The 20,456-nt window shown below is 39.3% G+C and overlaps 1 protein-coding gene across 1 annotated transcript in view; it reads left to right on the top strand.

The window, feature by feature from the left end:
* Positions 1-20,456, top strand: part of dock1 (dedicator of cytokinesis 1) — a 533,069-nt gene that overhangs the window by 44,129 nt on the left and 468,484 nt on the right. Inside the window, exons 7-9 of the mRNA XM_061931733.1 lie at positions 13,439-13,574; positions 13,646-13,803; positions 17,322-17,403. Of these exons, the coding sequence (XP_061787717.1) occupies positions 13,439-13,574; positions 13,646-13,803; positions 17,322-17,403 (376 nt within the window). The remainder of the gene's footprint in view (positions 1-13,438; positions 13,575-13,645; positions 13,804-17,321; positions 17,404-20,456) is intronic.

Raw genomic sequence — 20,456 nt, forward strand, 5'->3', positions numbered from 1 at the left:
TACTATTTAAATAGGTGCGTTGGAAAACACATAGCGGAGTTTTTTTTTTTAACTGGATCTGGATCAGCATTTTCCCATGCCGTGTCGATACGCATTTTTTTGCAAATATCGGCGGCCGATCCGATCCAAATATCGGATCGGGACATCCCTAATGTGCTTTCATATTAGACTAGGGTTGTCCAAATACCAATATTTTGGTACTGGTATCGGTACCAAAATGTATTTCGATTAAGGCTGAAACGACGCGTCGATGCGTCGCATATTTACGTCACACTGCCGTCATGGCGGAGCGCAAAGCAGATGATGCGAGCGGTGCGAGCGAGGGAAAAAAAGCACGGCAAAAGTCGTCAAAAGTGTGGGAGTATTTCAATAAACGGCCTAATAATGTTGTAGCGGTGAACAGCTGTCTCGTCAGCTGACGCGCGAGCTCGCAACCGTGGCTGCTTAGCAACCAGCCAATTAAACCCCACTTAATAAAATTATATTTTATCTTAGAGCACATCCGCATCCCTATTCACCTAGGCAACCCCAGGAAATGTATATAATTCGGCATTATTTCGGCCAGTCGGCTTATATGATCAGAGCCGATCAGTTTACGTTCACGCGCAGGTATAACGCGGCGCGCTCCCGTCTCATCTGCTGGTGCGCGAGCCCAGTAATTAGACAGCTTTGTCAAATCAAGGAGTACAAAAGACGCCAGCGCAGAGTGGAAAAAGGTTTAGTTCATTACAGATAACACAGAGTTGTGCCAAAAGTATGTAAGATTTAATATTTCTCTTTGTGGGTGTGGCGCACCTGTTGCGCTGGTGAGATTGTGGGGGGGGGGGGGTTGTGTGCATGTAGCGTGCTTAGTCTGGAGGCTAAATACACACAGTGTGTTATGTAACTGTTGTTTAGTGTTGATATTCTTTGCTTAGTTTGATAAATGTTGCAGTTTGCTTCATCAGGAGGGTGAAGTCGCTCAACTTCAAGTGTTGGATTTAACTGTGTTGGATCATTGGCTGCTGGTGAGGGCATAGAAAAAGGGGCATTTTTCTACCAGTAGACAGCGTTTAAGATTGAGTGTTTCACTGCTAAATTAATAATATATTTATATTGAATATGGATTTTAAATATGTATCTAAATAGGTGGTTAATTGGTTAGGTATTTATGTATTTGCATATTGGGTTTTCTGCTGCATTTATCTATTGTGTTTCTGGGTTTAAATGTATTTTATATGTATCTTGGTGCATTTATGTTGAGACAATTTATTTAAAATCTGTTTTAACTTAAAGGGAAAAGATGTGTCCATTTTCTTGCACTTGTTTAATGGTTAAGAGTTTGATAGCCTAATTAATAATTGTAAATTATGGGATTGATAATTGATTGATTTTTTACAGCATGTTTATCTTGTGGTGTTTTGTCCTTAAAGGTTTTTCACCTACTAAAGAAGCTAAAGGCTACTAAAGACAGCTAATGACAGCTAAAGAAACTAAAGTCTACTAACACTGCTAATGACTGCTAAAAAGACTAAAGAAGAAAAAAGAAGCTGTTTCTTCGTTGGAAAAACTGTTGCAAACTAAAGGAAAATAAAAGTAAAAAGTAACTACGGTCTGGTCTTTTAATTGAAATCCAGAAGCCACATTCAGCATTGGTACATCCCTTCAAGTGTGGGATAAGCACAGCGAAAAAAGCAACACACTTGACAGTTGTTGTATGCACACTGTGTCGAGCGGAAATGGCCTATCATAGCAGCACAACGGCTATGAAGGAACATTTGAAAAGAAAACACCCGACAGCGTTCTTGCCATCACCATCAACTAGTCAATCGTCCGCGTGAGTATACGTTGTCATCATTACACAAAAACATGAATGTGTCATTTGTATCTGCGTTGTAAATTCATAAACTAAAACACCGTTTCGCTCTGAGAGGCGCGTTTGGCGTGCCTGTTCAGTGTTTACAAAGACGCTAACGTTAATTAGATGTGCAAATACCTTTTACAACATTAACAGTTACATATACTATGTACAAACCAACAATTAACTTTCACTTTAATCATACTATCATTGTTGTGATATTAAGCAAAATAAGCAATACTTTTACTTTTGTGGAAATGTTTACACTGTTACAGAATATTTCGTTTTGCACTTTTTTGTATTGGATGTTTATCTTTATTTTTGCACATTTTAAAGCAAAATAAGCAATACTTTTACTTTAGAAATGCTTATACTATTGCAGAATATTAAGATTTGCACTGGATGTTTACTTTTATATTTGCACATTAAAAAGCAAATAAGCTACTTTTAATTTTGTTAAATGTTAAAAGTTTTAAATGTTTACATTGTTACAGAATATTTTGTCATGTTGTTGTCAATGTTGACTGAGTGGCCATACTTTTTTTTTTGTAAATAAGTCATGCCTTTTGAAAAAACTGGCCTAAATGTATTTTTTCATCTTCATTTTAAATAAAAAAATAATCGGTAAAAGGAAAAATAATCTATAGATTAATCGAAAAAAATAATCTATAGATTAACCGATTAATCGAAAAAAAATAAATAATCTATAGATTAATCGATAGAATAATAATCGTTAGCTGCAGCCTTAATTTCGATACTTTTTGATACTTTTCAAAATAAAGAGGACCACAAAAAATATCATATTGGGTTCATTTTAACAGAAAATCTTATGATACATTACACATACACTATATTGCCAAAAGTATTTGGCCACCCATCCAAATGATGAGAATCAGGTGTCCTAATCACTTGTCCCGGTGTATAAAATCAAGCACTTAGGCATGGAGACTGTTTCTACAAACATTTGTGAAAGAATGGGCCGCGCTCAGTCATTTCCAGCGTGGAACTGTCATAGGATGCCACCTGTGCAACAAATCCAGTCGTGAAATTTCCTTGCTCCTAAATATTCCAAAGTCAACTGGCGTGGCGCAGTGGAAGAATGGCTGTGCGCGACTCGAGGGTCCCTGGTTCAATCCCCACCTAGTACCAACCTCGTCATGTCCGTTGTGTCCTGAGCAAGACACTTCACCCTTGCTCCTGATGGCTGCTGGTTAGCGCCTTGCATGGCAGCTCCCTCCCTCAGTGTGTGAATTTGTGTGTGAATGGGTAAATGTGGAAGTAATGTCAAAGCGCTTTGAGTACCTTGAAGGTAGAAAAGCGCTATACAAGTACAACCCATTTATAAGAAAAATGAAGTTTGGGAACAACAGCAACTCAGCCACCAAGTGGTTTTTGATTGATCGATGAGGTGGCGACTTGTCCAGAGTGTACCCCGCCTTCCGCCCGATTGTAGCTGAGATAGGCTCCAGCGCCCCCCGCGACCCCAAAGGGAATAAGCGGTAGAAAATGGATGGATGGATGGATGATTGAGACTTTTATTAGTAGGTTGCACAGTGAAGTACATATTCCATACAATTGACCACTAAATGGTAACACCCGAATAAGTTTTTCAACTTGTTTAAGTCGGGGTCCATTTAAATTGATTTATTATACAGATATATACTATTATCATAATACAATCATCACAAAAGATAATCATCAGGGTGTATACATTGACTTATTTACATTATTTACAATTCGGGGTGTAGTGTGTGGGTGGTGTTAGGTTTGGTTGTTATCATCAGTCATCAACAATTGAGAACAGAGAAATGGATATTGAAACAGTGTAAGTCTGACTTGGTAGGATATGTACAGCAAGTAGTGGACATAGAGAGAGAGAGAGATCAGAAGGTATAAGAAAAATATCTGCATTTGATTGTTTACATTTGATTATTAACAACAATCCGGGGAGGGTGTTAGTTTAGGGTTGAAGTTGCCTGGAGGTGTACTTTTATTGCGGTTTTGAAGGAGGATAGAGATGCCCTTTCTTTTATACCTGTTGGGAGCGCATTCCACATTGATGTGGCATAGAAAGAGAATGAGTTAAGTAAGAACTTTGTTGGATGGGAATCTGGGTTTAACGAGGTTAGTAGAGCTCCCCCTGGTGTTGTGGTTATGGCGGTCATAAGGAAGTAGTTTGACATGTACTTCGGTATCAGGGAGGTGTAGCGGATTTTATTGACTAGGCTCAGTGCAAGTTGTTTTACTCTGTCCTCCACCCTGAGCCAGCCCACTTTGGAGAAGTGGGTAGGAGTGAGGTGTGATCTGGGGTGGAGGTCTAGAAGTAATCTGACTAGCTTGTTCTGGGATGTTTGGAGTCTAGATTTGAGGGTTTTGGAGGTGCTAGGGTACCAGGAGGTGCATGCGTAATCGAAAAAGGGTTGAACGAGAGTTCCCGCCAGAACCCTCATGGTGCTTTTGTTGACCAGAGAGGAGATTCTATAGAGAAATCTCGTTCGTTGGTTGACCTTTTTGATTACCTTGGTTGCCATTTTATCACAGGAAAGATTAGCCTCTAGAATGGAACCGTGGTAGGCCACGTAAACTGACAGAGAGGGGTCAGCGGATGCTGAAGCGCATAGTGCAAAGACTTTCTGCACAGTCAGCTGCTACAGAGCTCCAAACTTCATGTGACCTTCCAATTAGCCCACATACAGTACACAGAGAGCTTCATGGAATGGGTTTCCATGGCCAAACAGCTGCATTTAAGCCACACATCGCCAAGTCCAATGCAAAGTGTCGGATGCAGTGGTGTAAAGCACGTCGCCACTGGACTCTAGAGCAGTGGAGACGCCTTCTCTGGACTGATGAATCACGCTTTTCCATCTGGCAATCTGATGGACGAGTCTGGGTTTGGAGGTTGCCAGGAGAACGCTACATTTCACACTGCATTGTGCCGAAATTGTGTGAAATTTGGTGGAGGAGGAATTATGAGTTGGGCTTGGCCCCTTAGTTCCAGTGAAAGGAACTTTGAACCGGTACTTTTCAGAGGCGGTATAGTACCGAATATGATTAATTTGTATCGCGGTACTATACTAATACCGGTATACCGTACAACTCTAGTGTGAACAGTACAACTCTGAATTTTTTAACATCCTACACCGGCCTCTTTGGTATGTGGATATAAGTCGAATATGTATGTAATGCGACTGCAGTGTGAACGTTCCTGCGCTCCGTTTGCGTTCATCCGACTAGAACGTCATCAAAAAGGGTGTCGCCGCCACAAGGCTTTTTAAGGAGTCACGGGTAGAACCTGATTTTCAGCTGGGAAGGTAATCAACAATAAATAAACAAAAGACGTATGTCTGGAAGCCACAACACAAGGCTGACGTTTAATACAACACATTAGTAATCCCGCATAATATCTCCCCCCTCCCGTCCACGTAACCCGCCAATACATTGACAGCACCTGCACAACACACTCAAAACCACCACCCGGCGCACAGTTCACCCCCCAAAGTTTGCACAACAAATGTATCCCCCAAAGTTACCTACGTGACGTGCGATTGAATGTTGGAAGCTTACAGGACTGCACATCCAACTCCAATACTCCTGGTATATGTCTGTTTATCCCAGATTTCCACAGGCCAATGGTAATATCCACAAAAAAGGTAAACATTAGGAAATATTCCAATAGTGGCGCCGCAGCAAAACAATCCGGCTAACAGGTGGTCCAGATGGCGTCTGACATCATAGTTTCCGATTCTGTCTCATTCATTTTCATTTATTTATTTATTTCAGGCAATGACATAAAAAAAAAGTACAAAGTTGACAACACATAATAATATAAATTAATATAGTGCAAAAGGTAATGTATAGTATCTAATGCATGATTGTCCAGTTTTGCATGAAAGGGAGTGGGAAGAAGATCATTTATTTAATCCCACCCCCAGTTCTCCATTCAGTGATTATTCCCATGAGTTTCACTGTTACTTTGTTTAAGGATTATAATACAAATGTTGTATCATAGTGGCATTACCACACGTAACAATAATTATTACACTGTAACAATAATTTGTATCAACAATGTAGGAAGAATGAATATAACAATAATGGTAATAGACAAAATACCAACAATGGTAATAGACAACATAGCAACAATGGTAATAGACAACATAGCAATAATGGTAATAGACAACATAGCAACAATGGTAATAGACAACATAGCAACAATGGTAATAGACAACATAGCAATAATGGTAATAGACAACATAGCAACAATGGTAATAGACAACATAGCAACAATGGTAATAGACAACATAGCAATAATGGTAATAGACAACATAGCAACAATGGTAATAGACAACATTGCAATAATGGCAATAGACAACATAGCAACAATGGTAATAGACAACAGCAATAATGGCAATAGACAACATAGCAACAATGGTAATAGACAACATAGCAATAATGGTAATAGACAACATAGCAACAATGGTAATAGACAACATAGCAATAATGGTAATAGACAACATAGCAACAATGGTAATAGACAACATAGCAACAATGGTAATAGACAACATAGCAATAATGGCAATAGACAACATAGCAACAATGGTAATAGACAACATAGCAACAATGGTAATAGACAACATAGCAATAATGGCAATAGACAACATAGCAACAATGGTAATAGACAACATAGCAATAATGGCAATAGACAACATAGCAACAATGGTAATAGACAACATAGCAATAATGGTAATAGACAACAGCAATAATGGCAATAGACAACATAGCAACAATGGTAATAGACAACATAGCAATAATGGTAATAGACAACATAGCAACAATGGTAATAGACAACATAGCAATATTGGCAATAGACAACATAGCAACAATGGTAATAGATAACATAGCAATAATGGTAATAGACAACATAGCAATAATGGTAATAGACAACATAGCAACAATAGTAATAGACAACATAGCAATAATGGCAATAGACAACATAGCAACAATGGTAATAGACAACATAGCAATAATGGTAATAGACAACATAGCAACAATGGTAATAGACAACATAGCAACAATGGTAATAGACAACATAGCAATATTGGCAATAGACAACATAGCAACAATGGTAATAGATAACATAGCAATAATGGTAATAGACAACATAGCAATAATGGTAATAGACAACATAGCAACAATAGTAATAGACCACATAGCAATAATGGCAATAGACAACATAGCAACAATGGTAATAGACAACAGCAATAATGGCAATAGACAACATAGCAACAATGGTAATAGACAACATAGCAATAATGGCAATAGACAACATAGCAACAATGGTAATAGACAACATAGCAATAATGGTAATAGACAACATAGCAACAATGGTAATAGACAACATAGCAATAATGGCAATAGACAACATAGCAACAATGGTAGTAGACAACATAGCAATAATGGTAATAGACAACAGCAATAATGGCAATAGACAACATAGCAACAATGGTAATAGACAACATAGCAATAATGGTAATAGACAACATAGCAACAATGGTAATAGACAACATAGCAATATTGGCAATAGACAACATAGCAATAATGGTAATAGACAACATAGCAACAATGGTAATATACAACATAGTAATAATGGCAATAGACAACATAGCAACAATGGTAATAGACAACATAGCAACAATGGTAATAGACAACATAGCAACAATGGTAATAGACAACATAGCAATAATGGTAATAGACAACATAGCAATAATGGTAATAGACAACATAGCAACAATGGTAATAGACAACATAGCAATAATGGTAATAGACAAAATACCAACAATGGTAATAGACAACATAGCAACAATGGTAATAGACAAAATACCAACAATGGTAATAGACAACATAGCAATAATAGTAATAGACAACATAGCAATAATGGTAATAGACAACACAGCAATAATGGTAATAGACAACATAGCAATAATGGTAATAGACAACATAGCAATAATGGTAATAGACAACATAGCAATAATAGTAATAGACAACATAGCAATAATGGTAATAGACAACATAGCAATAATGGTAATAGACAACATAGCAATAATGGTAATAGACGACATAGCAATAATGGTAAGGAAACATTGAGCACATAATAACACTTTGAGACAGAGTACAACAGCATGTCAATTTAAACACATGTCACGCCCGGGTGCACTTGATGGCGTGATGTATATATGCCCACATTCATCTAATTTCCTTTTTGATATTACTAATATATTTGATATGCTTGCAACAGTTCATGACATAAATCATCTTTACCCTATTCCCAAGCAAGCTATTTGTGACTGGCTATATTCACATAGATCAGACCTGGGCAAAATTCAGCCCGCCGGACGTTCTACATAATTTTTTTAGACCTTTAACATCAAAACTGTCCCCGCCATTATGATGTGCAGTGCTGTTTTCAAATTACCGTAAGTCTTGGACTATAGAAAGTAGGGATGTCCGATAATGGCTTTTTGCCGATATCCAATATTCCGATATTGTCCAACTCTTTAATTACCGATACCGATATCAACCTATATATACAGTCGTGGAATTAACACATTATTATGCCTAATTTGGACAACCAGGTATGGTTAACATAAGGTACTTTTTAAAAAAAATTATAAGATAAATAAATGAAAAACATTTTCTTGAATAAAAAAGAAAGTAAAACAATATAAAAACAGTTACATTGAAACTAGTAATTAATGAAAATGAGTAAAATTAACTGTTAAAAGTTAGTACTATTAGTGGACCAGCAGCACGCACAATCATGTGTGCTTACGGACTGTATCCCTTGCAGACTGTATTGATATATATTGATATATAATGTAGGAACCAGAATATTAATAACAGAAAGAAACAACCCTTTTGTGTGAATGAGTGTAAATGGGGGAGGAAGGTTTTTTGGGTTGGTGCACTAATTGTAAGTGTATCTTGTGTTTTTCATGTTGATTTAAAAACAAAAACAAAACCGATACCAATAATAAAAAAACCGATACCGATAATTTCCGATATTACATTTTAACGCATTTATCGGCATTTATCGACATCTGTAATAGAAAGTATTTCAATGGTCGAAATCTGCGCTTTTGGGTGTTATACGAGTTATTACGGTAATCTACGTCACAGCAGCTCAGACGAGGAACAAACCAGAGTGGGGGGGGTTTGTTTTTTGAACAATCAGCCCGAAGTGTGTGTGTCAGGACCAGATGCGGAAGCAGATTTTTACGTGATAATATATCATATTGTAGATGTTTCAATCCAATCCAATCCACTTTATTTGTGTAGCACATTTAAACAACAGAAATGTTTCCAAAGTGCTGCACAACAATATTAAAAACAATATTCAAATATTATCCTTAGCTCTACCAATGACTGAATAAAAAACAAAAAAATAAATAAATATAAAACCAATATAAAAATAATATTAAAATAAATATGATTAAAAACGATTTTAAAGGGTAAAACCAATTAAAACAATAAATAGAAATCAAAATTTTAAGACCACAGAGGATGTTTATTACACTTTGCTTTCATATTTTAGCTTTTTTTCACATTTTTGTTGTGTTTTGCTTGGTCCGAGAAGTAAAATAGGAGCGACGTTCATATGTTGTTAATATTCAGTGTTTTATTGTTCATAGTTAATATTGTAAATCCCACTTTCTTTATTTTAATGTACATTTTGGGTGTCTCATTCAGTAAAAAACTGTAAAATTCCATTCAGTTTTTTTGAGGTGGTCTGTCAAAACGTTTTTAGAACTCTATCGGACATTGTGACTTTTGGTATTAGTGTTCCTGGGAAAAAAAGGGACCCAAACACACATACTGTACAGCAGGTTTTTACAGCTAAATGTGTACATATCATTTATACACACATACACCTTGACCCCCCATATACAAACCCCGTTTCCATATGAGTTGGGAAATTGTGTTAGATGTAAATATAAACGGAATACAATGATTTGCAAATCCTTTTCAACCCATATTCAGTTGAATGCACTACAAAGACAAGATATTTGATGTTCAAACTCATAAACTTTATTTATTTTTTGCCAATAATAATTAACTTAGAATTTCATGGCTGCAACACGTGCCAAAGTAGTTGGGAAAGGGCATATTCACCACTGTGTTACATGGCCTTTCCTTTTAACAACACTCAGTAAACGTTTGGGAGCTGAGGAGACACATTTTTTAAGCTTCTCAGGTGGAATTCTTTCCCATTCTTGCTTGATGTACAGCTTAAGTTGTTCAACAGTCCGGGGGTCTCCATTGTGTTATTTTAGGCTTCATAATGCGCCACACATTTTCAATGGGAGACAGGTCTGGACTCCAGGCAGGCCAGTCTAGTACCCGCACTCTTTTACTATGAAGCCACGTTGATGTAACACGTGGCTTGGCATTGTCTTGCTGAAATAAGCAGGGGCGTCCATGGTAACGTTGCTTGGATGGCAACATATGTTGCCCCAAAACCTGTATGTACCTTTCAGCATTAATGGCGCCTTCACAGATGTGTAAGTTACCCATGTCTTGGGCACTAATACACCCCCATACCATCACAGATGCTGGCTTTTCAACTTTGCGCCTATAACAATCCGGATGGTTCTTTTCCTCTTTGGTCCGGAGGACACGACGTCCACAGTTTTCACAAACAATTTGAAATGTGGACTCGTCAGACCACACAACACTTTTCCACTTTGTATCAGTCCATCTTAGATGAGCTCAGGCCCAGCGAAGCCGACGGCGTTTCTGGGTGTTGTTGATAAACGGTTTTCGTCTTGCATAGGAGAGTTTTAACTTGCACTTACAGATGTAGCGACCAACTGTAGTTACTGACAGTGGGTTTCTGAAGTGTTCCTGAGCCCATGTGGTGATATCCTTTACACACTGATGTCGCTTGTTGATGCAGTACAGCAAGGTCACGGGCTTAGCTGCATACGTGCAGTGATTTCTCCAGATTCTCTGAACCCTTTGATGATATTACGGACCGTAGATGGTGAAATCCCTAAATTCCTTGCAATAGCTGGTTGAGAAAGGTTTTTCTTAAACTGTTCAACAATTTGCTCACGCATTTGTTGACAAAGTGGTGACCCTCGCCCCATCCTTGTTTGTGAATGACTGAGCATTTCATGGAATCTACTTTTATACCGAATCATGGCACCCACCTGTTCCCAATTTGCCTGTTCACCTGTGGGATGTTCCAAATAAGTGTTTGATGAGCATTCCTCAACTTTATCAGTATTTATTGCCACCTTTCCCAACTTCTTTGTCACGTGTTGCTGGCATCAAATTCTAAAGTTAATGATTATTTGCCAAAAAAAAAAAAGTTTATCAGTTTGAACATCAAATATGTTGTCTTTGTAGCATATTCAACTGAATATGGGTTGAAAATGATTTGCAAATCATTGTATTCCGTTTATATTTACATCTAACACAATTTCCCAACTCATATGGAAACGGGGTTTGTACATTGTTTTCTCTTAATGTGGCCCCCGAGTCAAAATATTTGCCCAGCTCTGATATAGATGGATGGATCTATGCGGCCATTACAAGCTTCATCAGTATTCGCCAAAAAAGATGGTTGCAAAATAAATAATTGACAAATGAGCGAAAAACAGGCGAAAATAATATATTTTAGGAACTCAGGATAGGTTGTTTGGCGACATTAAATTGGCCCTAGTGTGTAAACGTGAGTGTGAATGTTGTCTGTCTATCTGTGTTGGCCCTACGATGAGGTGGCGACTTGTCCAGGGTGTACCCCGCCTTCCGCCCGAATGCAGCTGAGATAGGCTCTAGCACCCCCCGCCACCCTGAAAGGGACAAGCAGTAGAAAATGGATGGATGGACATCAATGTTCCACCACTCCTGTCTCTCGACTACTCTCCCACACACTCTTCCGAGAAGACATCGAGGCAAATGTCCCACAAACTGGGGGGCCAAAATACTTGCCCTCTTCCTCCTTAATCATCTCCGCGCAGTAGTTTGGTTCAGAACATGTTTACTTTGATTGCACAAAATCCTTGAAATTGCCGTAAATGTGCCAGGACTGAGACCTACTAGAATTAAAGCATGTGTTTACTTGCAGGGCGTGTGACGTCATGCGGGTTGGTTTGCGTTTACATTAGGGATGTCCCGATCCAGGTTTTTGCACTTCCGATCCGATACCGATATTGTTTTTGCACTTCCGATCCGATACCGATAATGACCGATACCGATACTGACCGATACTGGCCTATCCGAGCATGTAAAAGTTTAAAGTTATTTAGCCTACTTAGTTGTCAGAATCATGTTGAAAAGGGTTTTAGTACTCTTGATAACAACTAGCCAGCTGAATTAGGGGAGTTTGAATAATACACAATGGTTGGTAACAAGAAACTGACCTGTTTATTCAAGGATAAACACAAAATAGACAAAATTATACATGACAAACAGAAATGGCATCATTGAACTAGGGCTGGGCAATATGGCCTTTTTTTAATATTGCGATATTTTAAGGCCATATTGCGATACACGATATATATCTCGATATTTTGCCTTAGCCTTGAATGAACACTTGATGCATATAATCACAGCAGTATGATGATTCTATGTGTCTACATTAAAACATTCTTCTTCATACTGCATTAATATATGCTACTTTTAAACTTTCATGCAGAGAAGGAAATGACAACTAAAAAAAATCACTATTTTTTTCATACGGTGTTGATGTGGAAATGTTTGCCTCGGCATTTTGATGGTGTGGGCGTTGGCACCGAATGGAGATAAGCGTCTCGACAGACGTTACAATATTTGAACAATGATGACGAAAACTGTTTTCTCTGTCGTGTCCATGTGTCGAAAATTGTTATGCGCTTATTTTTTTATTTGATTTTGTGCGTGGCATAGATTTGCCGTGCGCAGACGACGCTTGAGCAGGCGCGCACCTTAGCGGCTGCGCTAGCATCACAGCTAACGTTAGCCATGCTGCTACCTCGCTCTCTGCTGGGAGAGGGTATACGTATGTGACGTATGACGTGACAGTATGTGACGTGTGTAAGAAGGTGCGCTCGCTGTCTGTAAGAGGGAGACACAGGAAAGAGTGAGAAGAGCCTGTCGTGTAATGCCAGCAGCTAAAAGCAACTGCGTGAGAATCCACAGACCTGTGGATGTGTTGAAGGTGTGCTGGAAAATGCGGAACGGAAATTAGGGAGCAGCAGAAAAATGGAATGTATTATTTAAATCGGTGCGTTGGAAAACACGGACCGGAGTTTTTTTAAAACTGGATCTGGATCGGCATTTTCCCATGCCTTGCCGATACGCATTTTTTTGCAAATATCGGCGGCCGATCCGATCCAAATATCGGATCGGGACATCCCTAGTTCACATTAGACATTTCTTTGTAATGTGAACTGCTACATTAAAAATCAGATTTGACTTAAAAAATTTAACAAATTGGACATCCTACCCTGCAGTGTGAATGTAGCCCAAGTGCCCTTGGACAACAATGCACACTCTCAACTCCATAAAGGACAGAATAAAAACGAATAAGGGAAGTCAAATTAGTCATGTTTTTGTCTCCAGGTACTTGGATCTCGACCTGGTAGTTCGGGACAAGGATGGGAACATTCTTGACCCCGAGCTCACCAGCACTGTCAGCCTGTTTCGTGCGCACGAAACGGCCTCCAAACAGATCGACGACCGGATCCAAGAGGAGAAGGTAAAGACGGAGGAGCACTGCATGATGGTCAGTCTCTGTGTGACGTTTTCTACTTTTTCCCCCTCCTCCAGTCTCAGAAGCAGAACATCGATCTGAACAGGCAGGCCAAGTTTGCCTCCACGCCGGCGTTTGCCCTCTTCGTGACGCTAAAGAACGTGGTGTGCAAGATCGGCGAGGACGCGGAAGTCCTCATGTCGCTATATGATCCGGTGGAGTGCAAATTCATCAGGTGAGGCCACTTTCTTAATCACAGTGGAAATACATTATTTACCGTATTTTTCGGACTATAAGGTCCACTTAAAATCCTTTCATTTTCTCAAAACTCGACAGTGCGCCTTATAACCCGGTGCGCCTAATGTACGGAATCATTTTGGTTCTGCTTACTGACCTCAAAGCTGTTTTATTTGGCACATGGTGAAATGATAAGTGTGACTAGTAGATTTGAGACACTTGTGATTTAGGGCTATATAAATAAACATTGATTGATTGATTGATAGATGGGAGCCACATATAAGAAATACGTGTAGACTGCAATATGACTCAAGTAAACAACACCAAAATGTTATATGTTCCATTGAAAATATAGAACATTACATACGGCGCTCAAAAATCTATCAAAATGTTTTAGTACGACTTTAGTAAGCTATGATGAATTGTGCTGTGCTTCAACATACATATTCAAGTATTATTATGGTGTGTCTATAAGGTAAGACATATTATCTGGCGTTTTGTTTCGCAATATTATGCAAAAGCAACTTTTCTTACCTTCCGGTACCTGCTGATCTGTATCTGGGATCTCCATAAGTCCTGGAAATTTGCTTGTGTGTGCCTTTGTAGTCCGTGCCGACACCGTAGTTAATAAGCTTCTTCTTTTAAAAACTATCTTCTTGTCATGGGACATTCATCCTCCACTGTTGCCATTCCTACAAACCCCGTTTCCATATGAGTTGGGAAATTGTGTTAGATGTAAATATAAACGGAGTACAATGATTTGCAAATCATTTTCAACCCATATTCGGTTGAATATGCTACAAAGACAACATATTTGATGTTCAAACTGATAAACATTTTTTTTTTGCAAATAATCATTAACTTTAGAATTTGATGCCAGCAACACGTGACAAAGAAGTTGGGAAAGGTGGCAATAAATACTGATAAAGTTGAGGAATGCTCATCAAACACTTATTTGGAACATCCCACAGGTGAACAGGCACATTGGGAACAGGTGGGTGCCATGATTGGGTATAAAAGTAGATTTCATGAAATGCTCAGTCATTCACAAACAAGGATGGGGCGAGGGTCACCACTTTGTCAACAAATGCGTGAGCAAATTGTTGAACAGTTTAAGAACAACCTTTCTCAACCAGCTATTGCAAGGAATTTAGGGATTTCACCATCTACGGTCCGTAATATCAAAGGGTTCAGAGAATCTGGAGAAATCACTGCACGTAAGCAGCTAAGCCCGTGACCTTCGATCCCTCAGGCTGTACTGCATCAACAAGCGACATCAGTGTGTAAAGGATATCACCACATGGGCTCAGGTACACTTCAGAAACCCACTGTCAGTAACTACAGTTGGTCGCCACATCTGTAAGTGCAAGTTAAAACTCTCCTATCCAAGGCGAAAACCGTTTATCAACAACACCCAGAAACGCCGTCGGCTTCGCTAGGCCTGAGCTCAGCTAAGATGGACTGATACAAAGTGGAAAAGTGTTGTGTGGTCTGACGAGTCCACATTTCAAATTGTTTTTGGAAACTGTGGATGTTGTGTCCTCCGGACCAAAGAGGAAATGAACCATCCGGATTGTTATAGGCGCAAAGTTGAAAAGCCAGCATCTGTGATGGTATGGGGGTGTATTAGTGCCCAAGACATGGGTAACTTACACATCTGTGAAGGCGCCATTAATGCTGAAAGGTACATACAGGTTTTGGAGCAACATATGTTGCTATCCAACATATGGCAAGACAATGCCAAGACAATGCCAAGCCACGTGTTACATCAACGTGGCTTCATAGTAAAAGAGTGTGGGTACTAGACTGGCCTGCCTGTAGTCCAGACCTGTCTCCCATTGAAAATGTGTGGCGCATTATGAAGCCTAAAATACCACAACGGAGACCCCCGGACTGTTGAACAACTTAAGCTGTACATCAAGCAAGAATGGGAAAGAATTCCACCTGAGAAGCTTAAAAAATGTGTCTCCTTAGTTCCCAAACGTTTACTGAGTGTTGTTAAAAGGAAAGGCCATGTAACACAGTGGTGAACATGCCCATTCCCAACTACTTTGGCACGTGTTGCAGCCATGAAATTCTAAGTTAATTATTATTTGCAAAAAAAAAAAAAAAGTTTATGAGTTTGAACATCAAATATCTTGTCTTTGTCGTGCATTCAATTGAATATGGGTTGAAAATGATTTGCAAATCATTGTATTCCGTGTATATTTACATCTAACACAATTTCCCAACTCATATGGAAACGGGGTTTGTATAAAGTAGCGTAAAGTTCTTACCTCTATCTGTCAGTAAACTCGCCATGAAAGCGCTAAAACATGCCGGTGTAGTGAGTTTACATTATTCACCCAAGGAACTTTTGTTATTAGAGAGTTCCGGTCGGACGTTTTTTCACGGGACACATTTCCGGCGTTGTTATTGCAATAGTGAGCCACAGATGAGGAGATGCTGCTCCGTTATTGATTGAAGTAAAGTCTGAATGTCATTAAAACAGTTAGCTCCATCTTTTGACACTTCTTCCACTCCCGTCCTTGCACGCTACACCGCTACAACAAAGATGACGGGGAGAAGACGCTGTCGAAGGTGAGCCACGTAAATAAGACCGCCCACAAAACGGCGCATCCTGAAGCGACTGTCAGAAAGCGGCTTGAAGATGATCTGTAAAACAAAATCTATGCAACATTTTGACCAAACAACCACCATCACATGTTACGTAGACCACAAGGACGTGTTTGACATTTAGAAAAAAATCATAATATGACCCCTTTAATGCGCCTTATAATCCAATGCGCCTTTTGTATGAAAATAAAACTGACTGTCACGTTCAAACACTGAGGACATCTGTTAACAAGACAAAAGGCAAGGAATCAAACAGAGACAGAATTCAATTTGGACTCAATATTGAGGAGAGACATGGCCACTGCACTCTCTGCACAGTCCTGCACCACGCTCTGACGAAGAAGGTTTTCGTCACCTCCTTTATTCAGATGTTCAATGTTCACGCACCAACACATGTCACAGCAGGAATGGTAAGTGTGTAAAAGAGTCATTGTTTTCGGTCGCTTTGAAGTCCAAGAAGAGGATTTCTCGGGCTTGGGCTCTTCCTGGATCCAGCTGGGGCAGGTGTTGGAGGACAATGGATAACCCCTCCCGTCTCCTGACCACAGTGACTTCAAGAGGGCAGCGGGTCGTAAACAGCGTTGACCTCGGTCACCAAACAGTTGGAAGAGAGTTTGTGAAATACTTCAGAGAGAGTTCGTTTAACACTTCAAAGAGAGTTCCTCTGGAAGTTGAGCAGATCCTGCCATCTGTCCGTGTTGAAATCACAGTGGAGTTTTACGAGCCTTCTTCCTCTTGTTAGGCTTCGAAAGACAGCATTCATAATACAACGTTTCTTTTGTGATAACTTACAAACAATTATTCCAACACTGACGAGACCCGCTCATCGGCAGTGCGCCTTATAATCCGGTGCGCCCTATGGTCCGGAAATGACGGTAATATTTTTACGTTTGCTTGCAGTGAGAACTACCTGGTGAAATGGTCCAGCTCGGGTCTGGTGAAGGACATCGACCAGCTTCACAACCTGCGAGCTGTCTTCACTGTGAGTGTGTGTTTATGTTCAGCCATCTTGTTTGCAAAGGCCTGGGTTTGACAAGCTCTCACTAGGAGAACGAGAGCCAGGGGGGTTCTTTTTCGTATTTAGTTGACAAGGTGGCCACCTCCATTTAAAGGAAACACAAGGGTCAGCGTGGTTTCCTGTCAGCGTTTGACAACGTTTGTCCTGTATGATGCTGTTTTTCAACAATTTTAGATAAATACAGCCGGAGTGTATTGATAGTCTGTGGTTCAAAACCTTTTCTTCTTCTTTGTGCTGGAATTTGCCCTACTGGGTACACACCTGTTTTCTTTGTCTTTAGCTTTAATGCTAATGAGGTAGGCCAAATTAATAATCATGATTTTTTTTTCTTTCAGAAGTGCGCATATGTTTCTGTTGTCTAGATAGCGATACAGAAAAAGTGTTACAGATTATAGATGTGTGCTGCCGGTTCAATACATTGCACACAGGTAGGGGCATGATAGCATGAATGTACAGAAAAATGTTCGTCTCCATGGTAAAAGCCACACATGCGCACAAAATCCTCATTTGCACCACTTTTCAATTGCACACACAGTGTTAGTAAATCGCACGCAACACGCCCACTAATAGTACACGCTAGGGTTGTCTCGATACCAATATTTTGGTACCGGTACCAAAATGTATTTCGATACTTTTCTAAATAAAGGGGACCACAAAAATGGCGTTTTTGACTTTATTTGAACAAAAAATCATAGGGTACATTAAAACCTCTAAAGGCCTTAGTGGCCACATGCGTGGACAGCACCTTTAAGCTCTTATTTCCAAAAGTGTGTACACTACTGAATTGGGGTCTTATGCCGACATATGGACACTTATACTGCTATCTGGTGGTGTCAGAAGAGTAGAACATACAATGGAATTTGGAGAAAAAAAAATGTAAAAATAAAAATTAGCATGTGACTACACATGAAGTACACGTTTGTGTACTTATGGACTAAGTACATCATATCAAAAGATGATTTTTAGTTTTTATTCTAATTAGGGTCCAAGAAGCCTAAATAGCAAAGAGAAATAAAAAAAAAAGCATGTAAACAAACCTTAAGAGGTTAGACATATGTTTCTCATTGCAATTGAAGAACAATTTTGTCCTTAAATAAAATAGTGAACATACAAGACAACGTGTCTTTTATTAGTAAGTAAACAAAGGCTCCTAATTTGTCTGACGTATGCACTAACATATTGTGTCATTCATCATTGTTTTATTTTGTCAAAATTATAAAGGACAAGCTGTAAAAAAATATTATTAATCTACTTGTTCATTTACTGTTAATATCTGCTTATTTTCCGTTTCAACATGTTCTATCGACACTTCTGTTAAAATGTAATAATAACTTATTCTGTTGTTTGGATACTTTACATTAGTTTTGGATGATACCACAAATTTAGGTATCGATCCGATACCAAGTAGTTACAGGATCTTACATTGGTCATAATTTAAGTTCTCATGTGTCCGGGGACGTATTTCCTGAGTTTATGAATATAATATGACTTTAAAAAAAAAAAAGAGAAAAAGGATTTTGTGACGATAAAAAATATCGATGTAATCATAGTAGTGGCGATGTAATCATAGTAGTGGCGCAGTGCAAGAGTGGCCGTGCGCGACCCGAGGGTCCCTGGTTCAATCCCCACCTAGTACTAACTTCGTCATGTCCGTTGTGTCCTGAGCAAGACACTTCACCCTTGCTCCTGATGGGTGCTGGTTAGCGCCTTGCATGGCAGCTCCCTCCATCAGTGTGTGAATGTGTGTGTGAATGGGTAAATGTGGAAGTAGTGTCAAAGCGCTTTGAGTACCTTGAAGGTAGAAAAGCGCTATACAAGTACAACCCATTTAGATACGCTCTTGTACTTGGTATCATTACAGTGAATGCCAGGTGTAGATCCACCCATGGCGTTTGTTTACATTGTGACGCCGGTGAGCTGCGGTGTGTAGTGAAGCATGTTTAACTATTCCTCGTCCTGCAGGGATAATACTTGTAAAAAAAACTCACTTTATTTGTCGCCATGGAGACAAGGATTAGTGATTTAGAAGTAGCTAAAACACTGCAGACTGATAGACTTTAGCCGCTAACTAGCTAGCCATGTTTTAAAGCACAGTTTATGTTAAGTGTTATAGCTTCACCTTTATCGTCAGTTTTTAAGCCAAAATGCGTCCGTTCTCCCTTTTCTGTCTACACACTGTGTCTGCTTGTAAGTACTCCGGGATTGTGCGCTGCCGAACATGCTCTTTTGCTCGTAAAACCGGTACTTTTCAGACAGAGTATAGAACCGTTTTTAATTCATTAGTACCGCGATACTATACTAGTACCGGTATACCGTACAACCCTAGTGCACACTATTTTCTTTTTTGCACACGCTGTTTAGCGCGTGGTATTTGTATCATAGCAAATCAAGCCCTACGTCGCTGTTTCCTAAATAAATTTAAAAAAGTTTAAAAACAACTTAAACCCTTGTCCAGCTGTTTACTGATGTATACTATTCAGTAGAGAAGTCCGATAATGGCTTTTTTGCTGATATTGTCCAACTCTTAATTACCGATTCCGATATCAACCGATGCCGATATATACAGTCGTGGAATTAACACATTATTATGCCTAATTTTGTCGTGATGCCCCGCTGGATGCATTAAACAATGTAACAAGGTTTTCCAAAATAAATCAACTCAAGTTATGGAAAAAAATGCCAACATGGCACTGCCATATTTATTATTGAAGTCACAAAGTGCATTAATTTTTTTAACATGCCTCAAAACAGCAGCTTGGAATTTGGGACATGCTCTCCCTGAGAGAGCATGTAGGGTAGGGTAGGGGGTAGCGGGGGGTGTATATTGTAGCTTCCCGGAAGAGTTAGTGCTGCAAGGGGTTCTGGGTATTTTTTCTGTTGTGTTTATGTTGTGTTACGGTGCGGATGTTTTTCCGAAATGTGTTTGTCATTCTTGTTTGGTTTGCATTCACAGTGTGGCGCATATTTGTAACAGTGTTAAAGTTGTTTATACGGCCACCCTCAGTGTGACCTGTATG

The sequence above is a fragment of the Nerophis lumbriciformis genome, linkage group LG39 (assembly GCF_033978685.3).
Source record: "Nerophis lumbriciformis linkage group LG39, RoL_Nlum_v2.1, whole genome shotgun sequence".
Taxonomy (NCBI): domain Eukaryota; kingdom Metazoa; phylum Chordata; class Actinopteri; order Syngnathiformes; family Syngnathidae; genus Nerophis; species Nerophis lumbriciformis.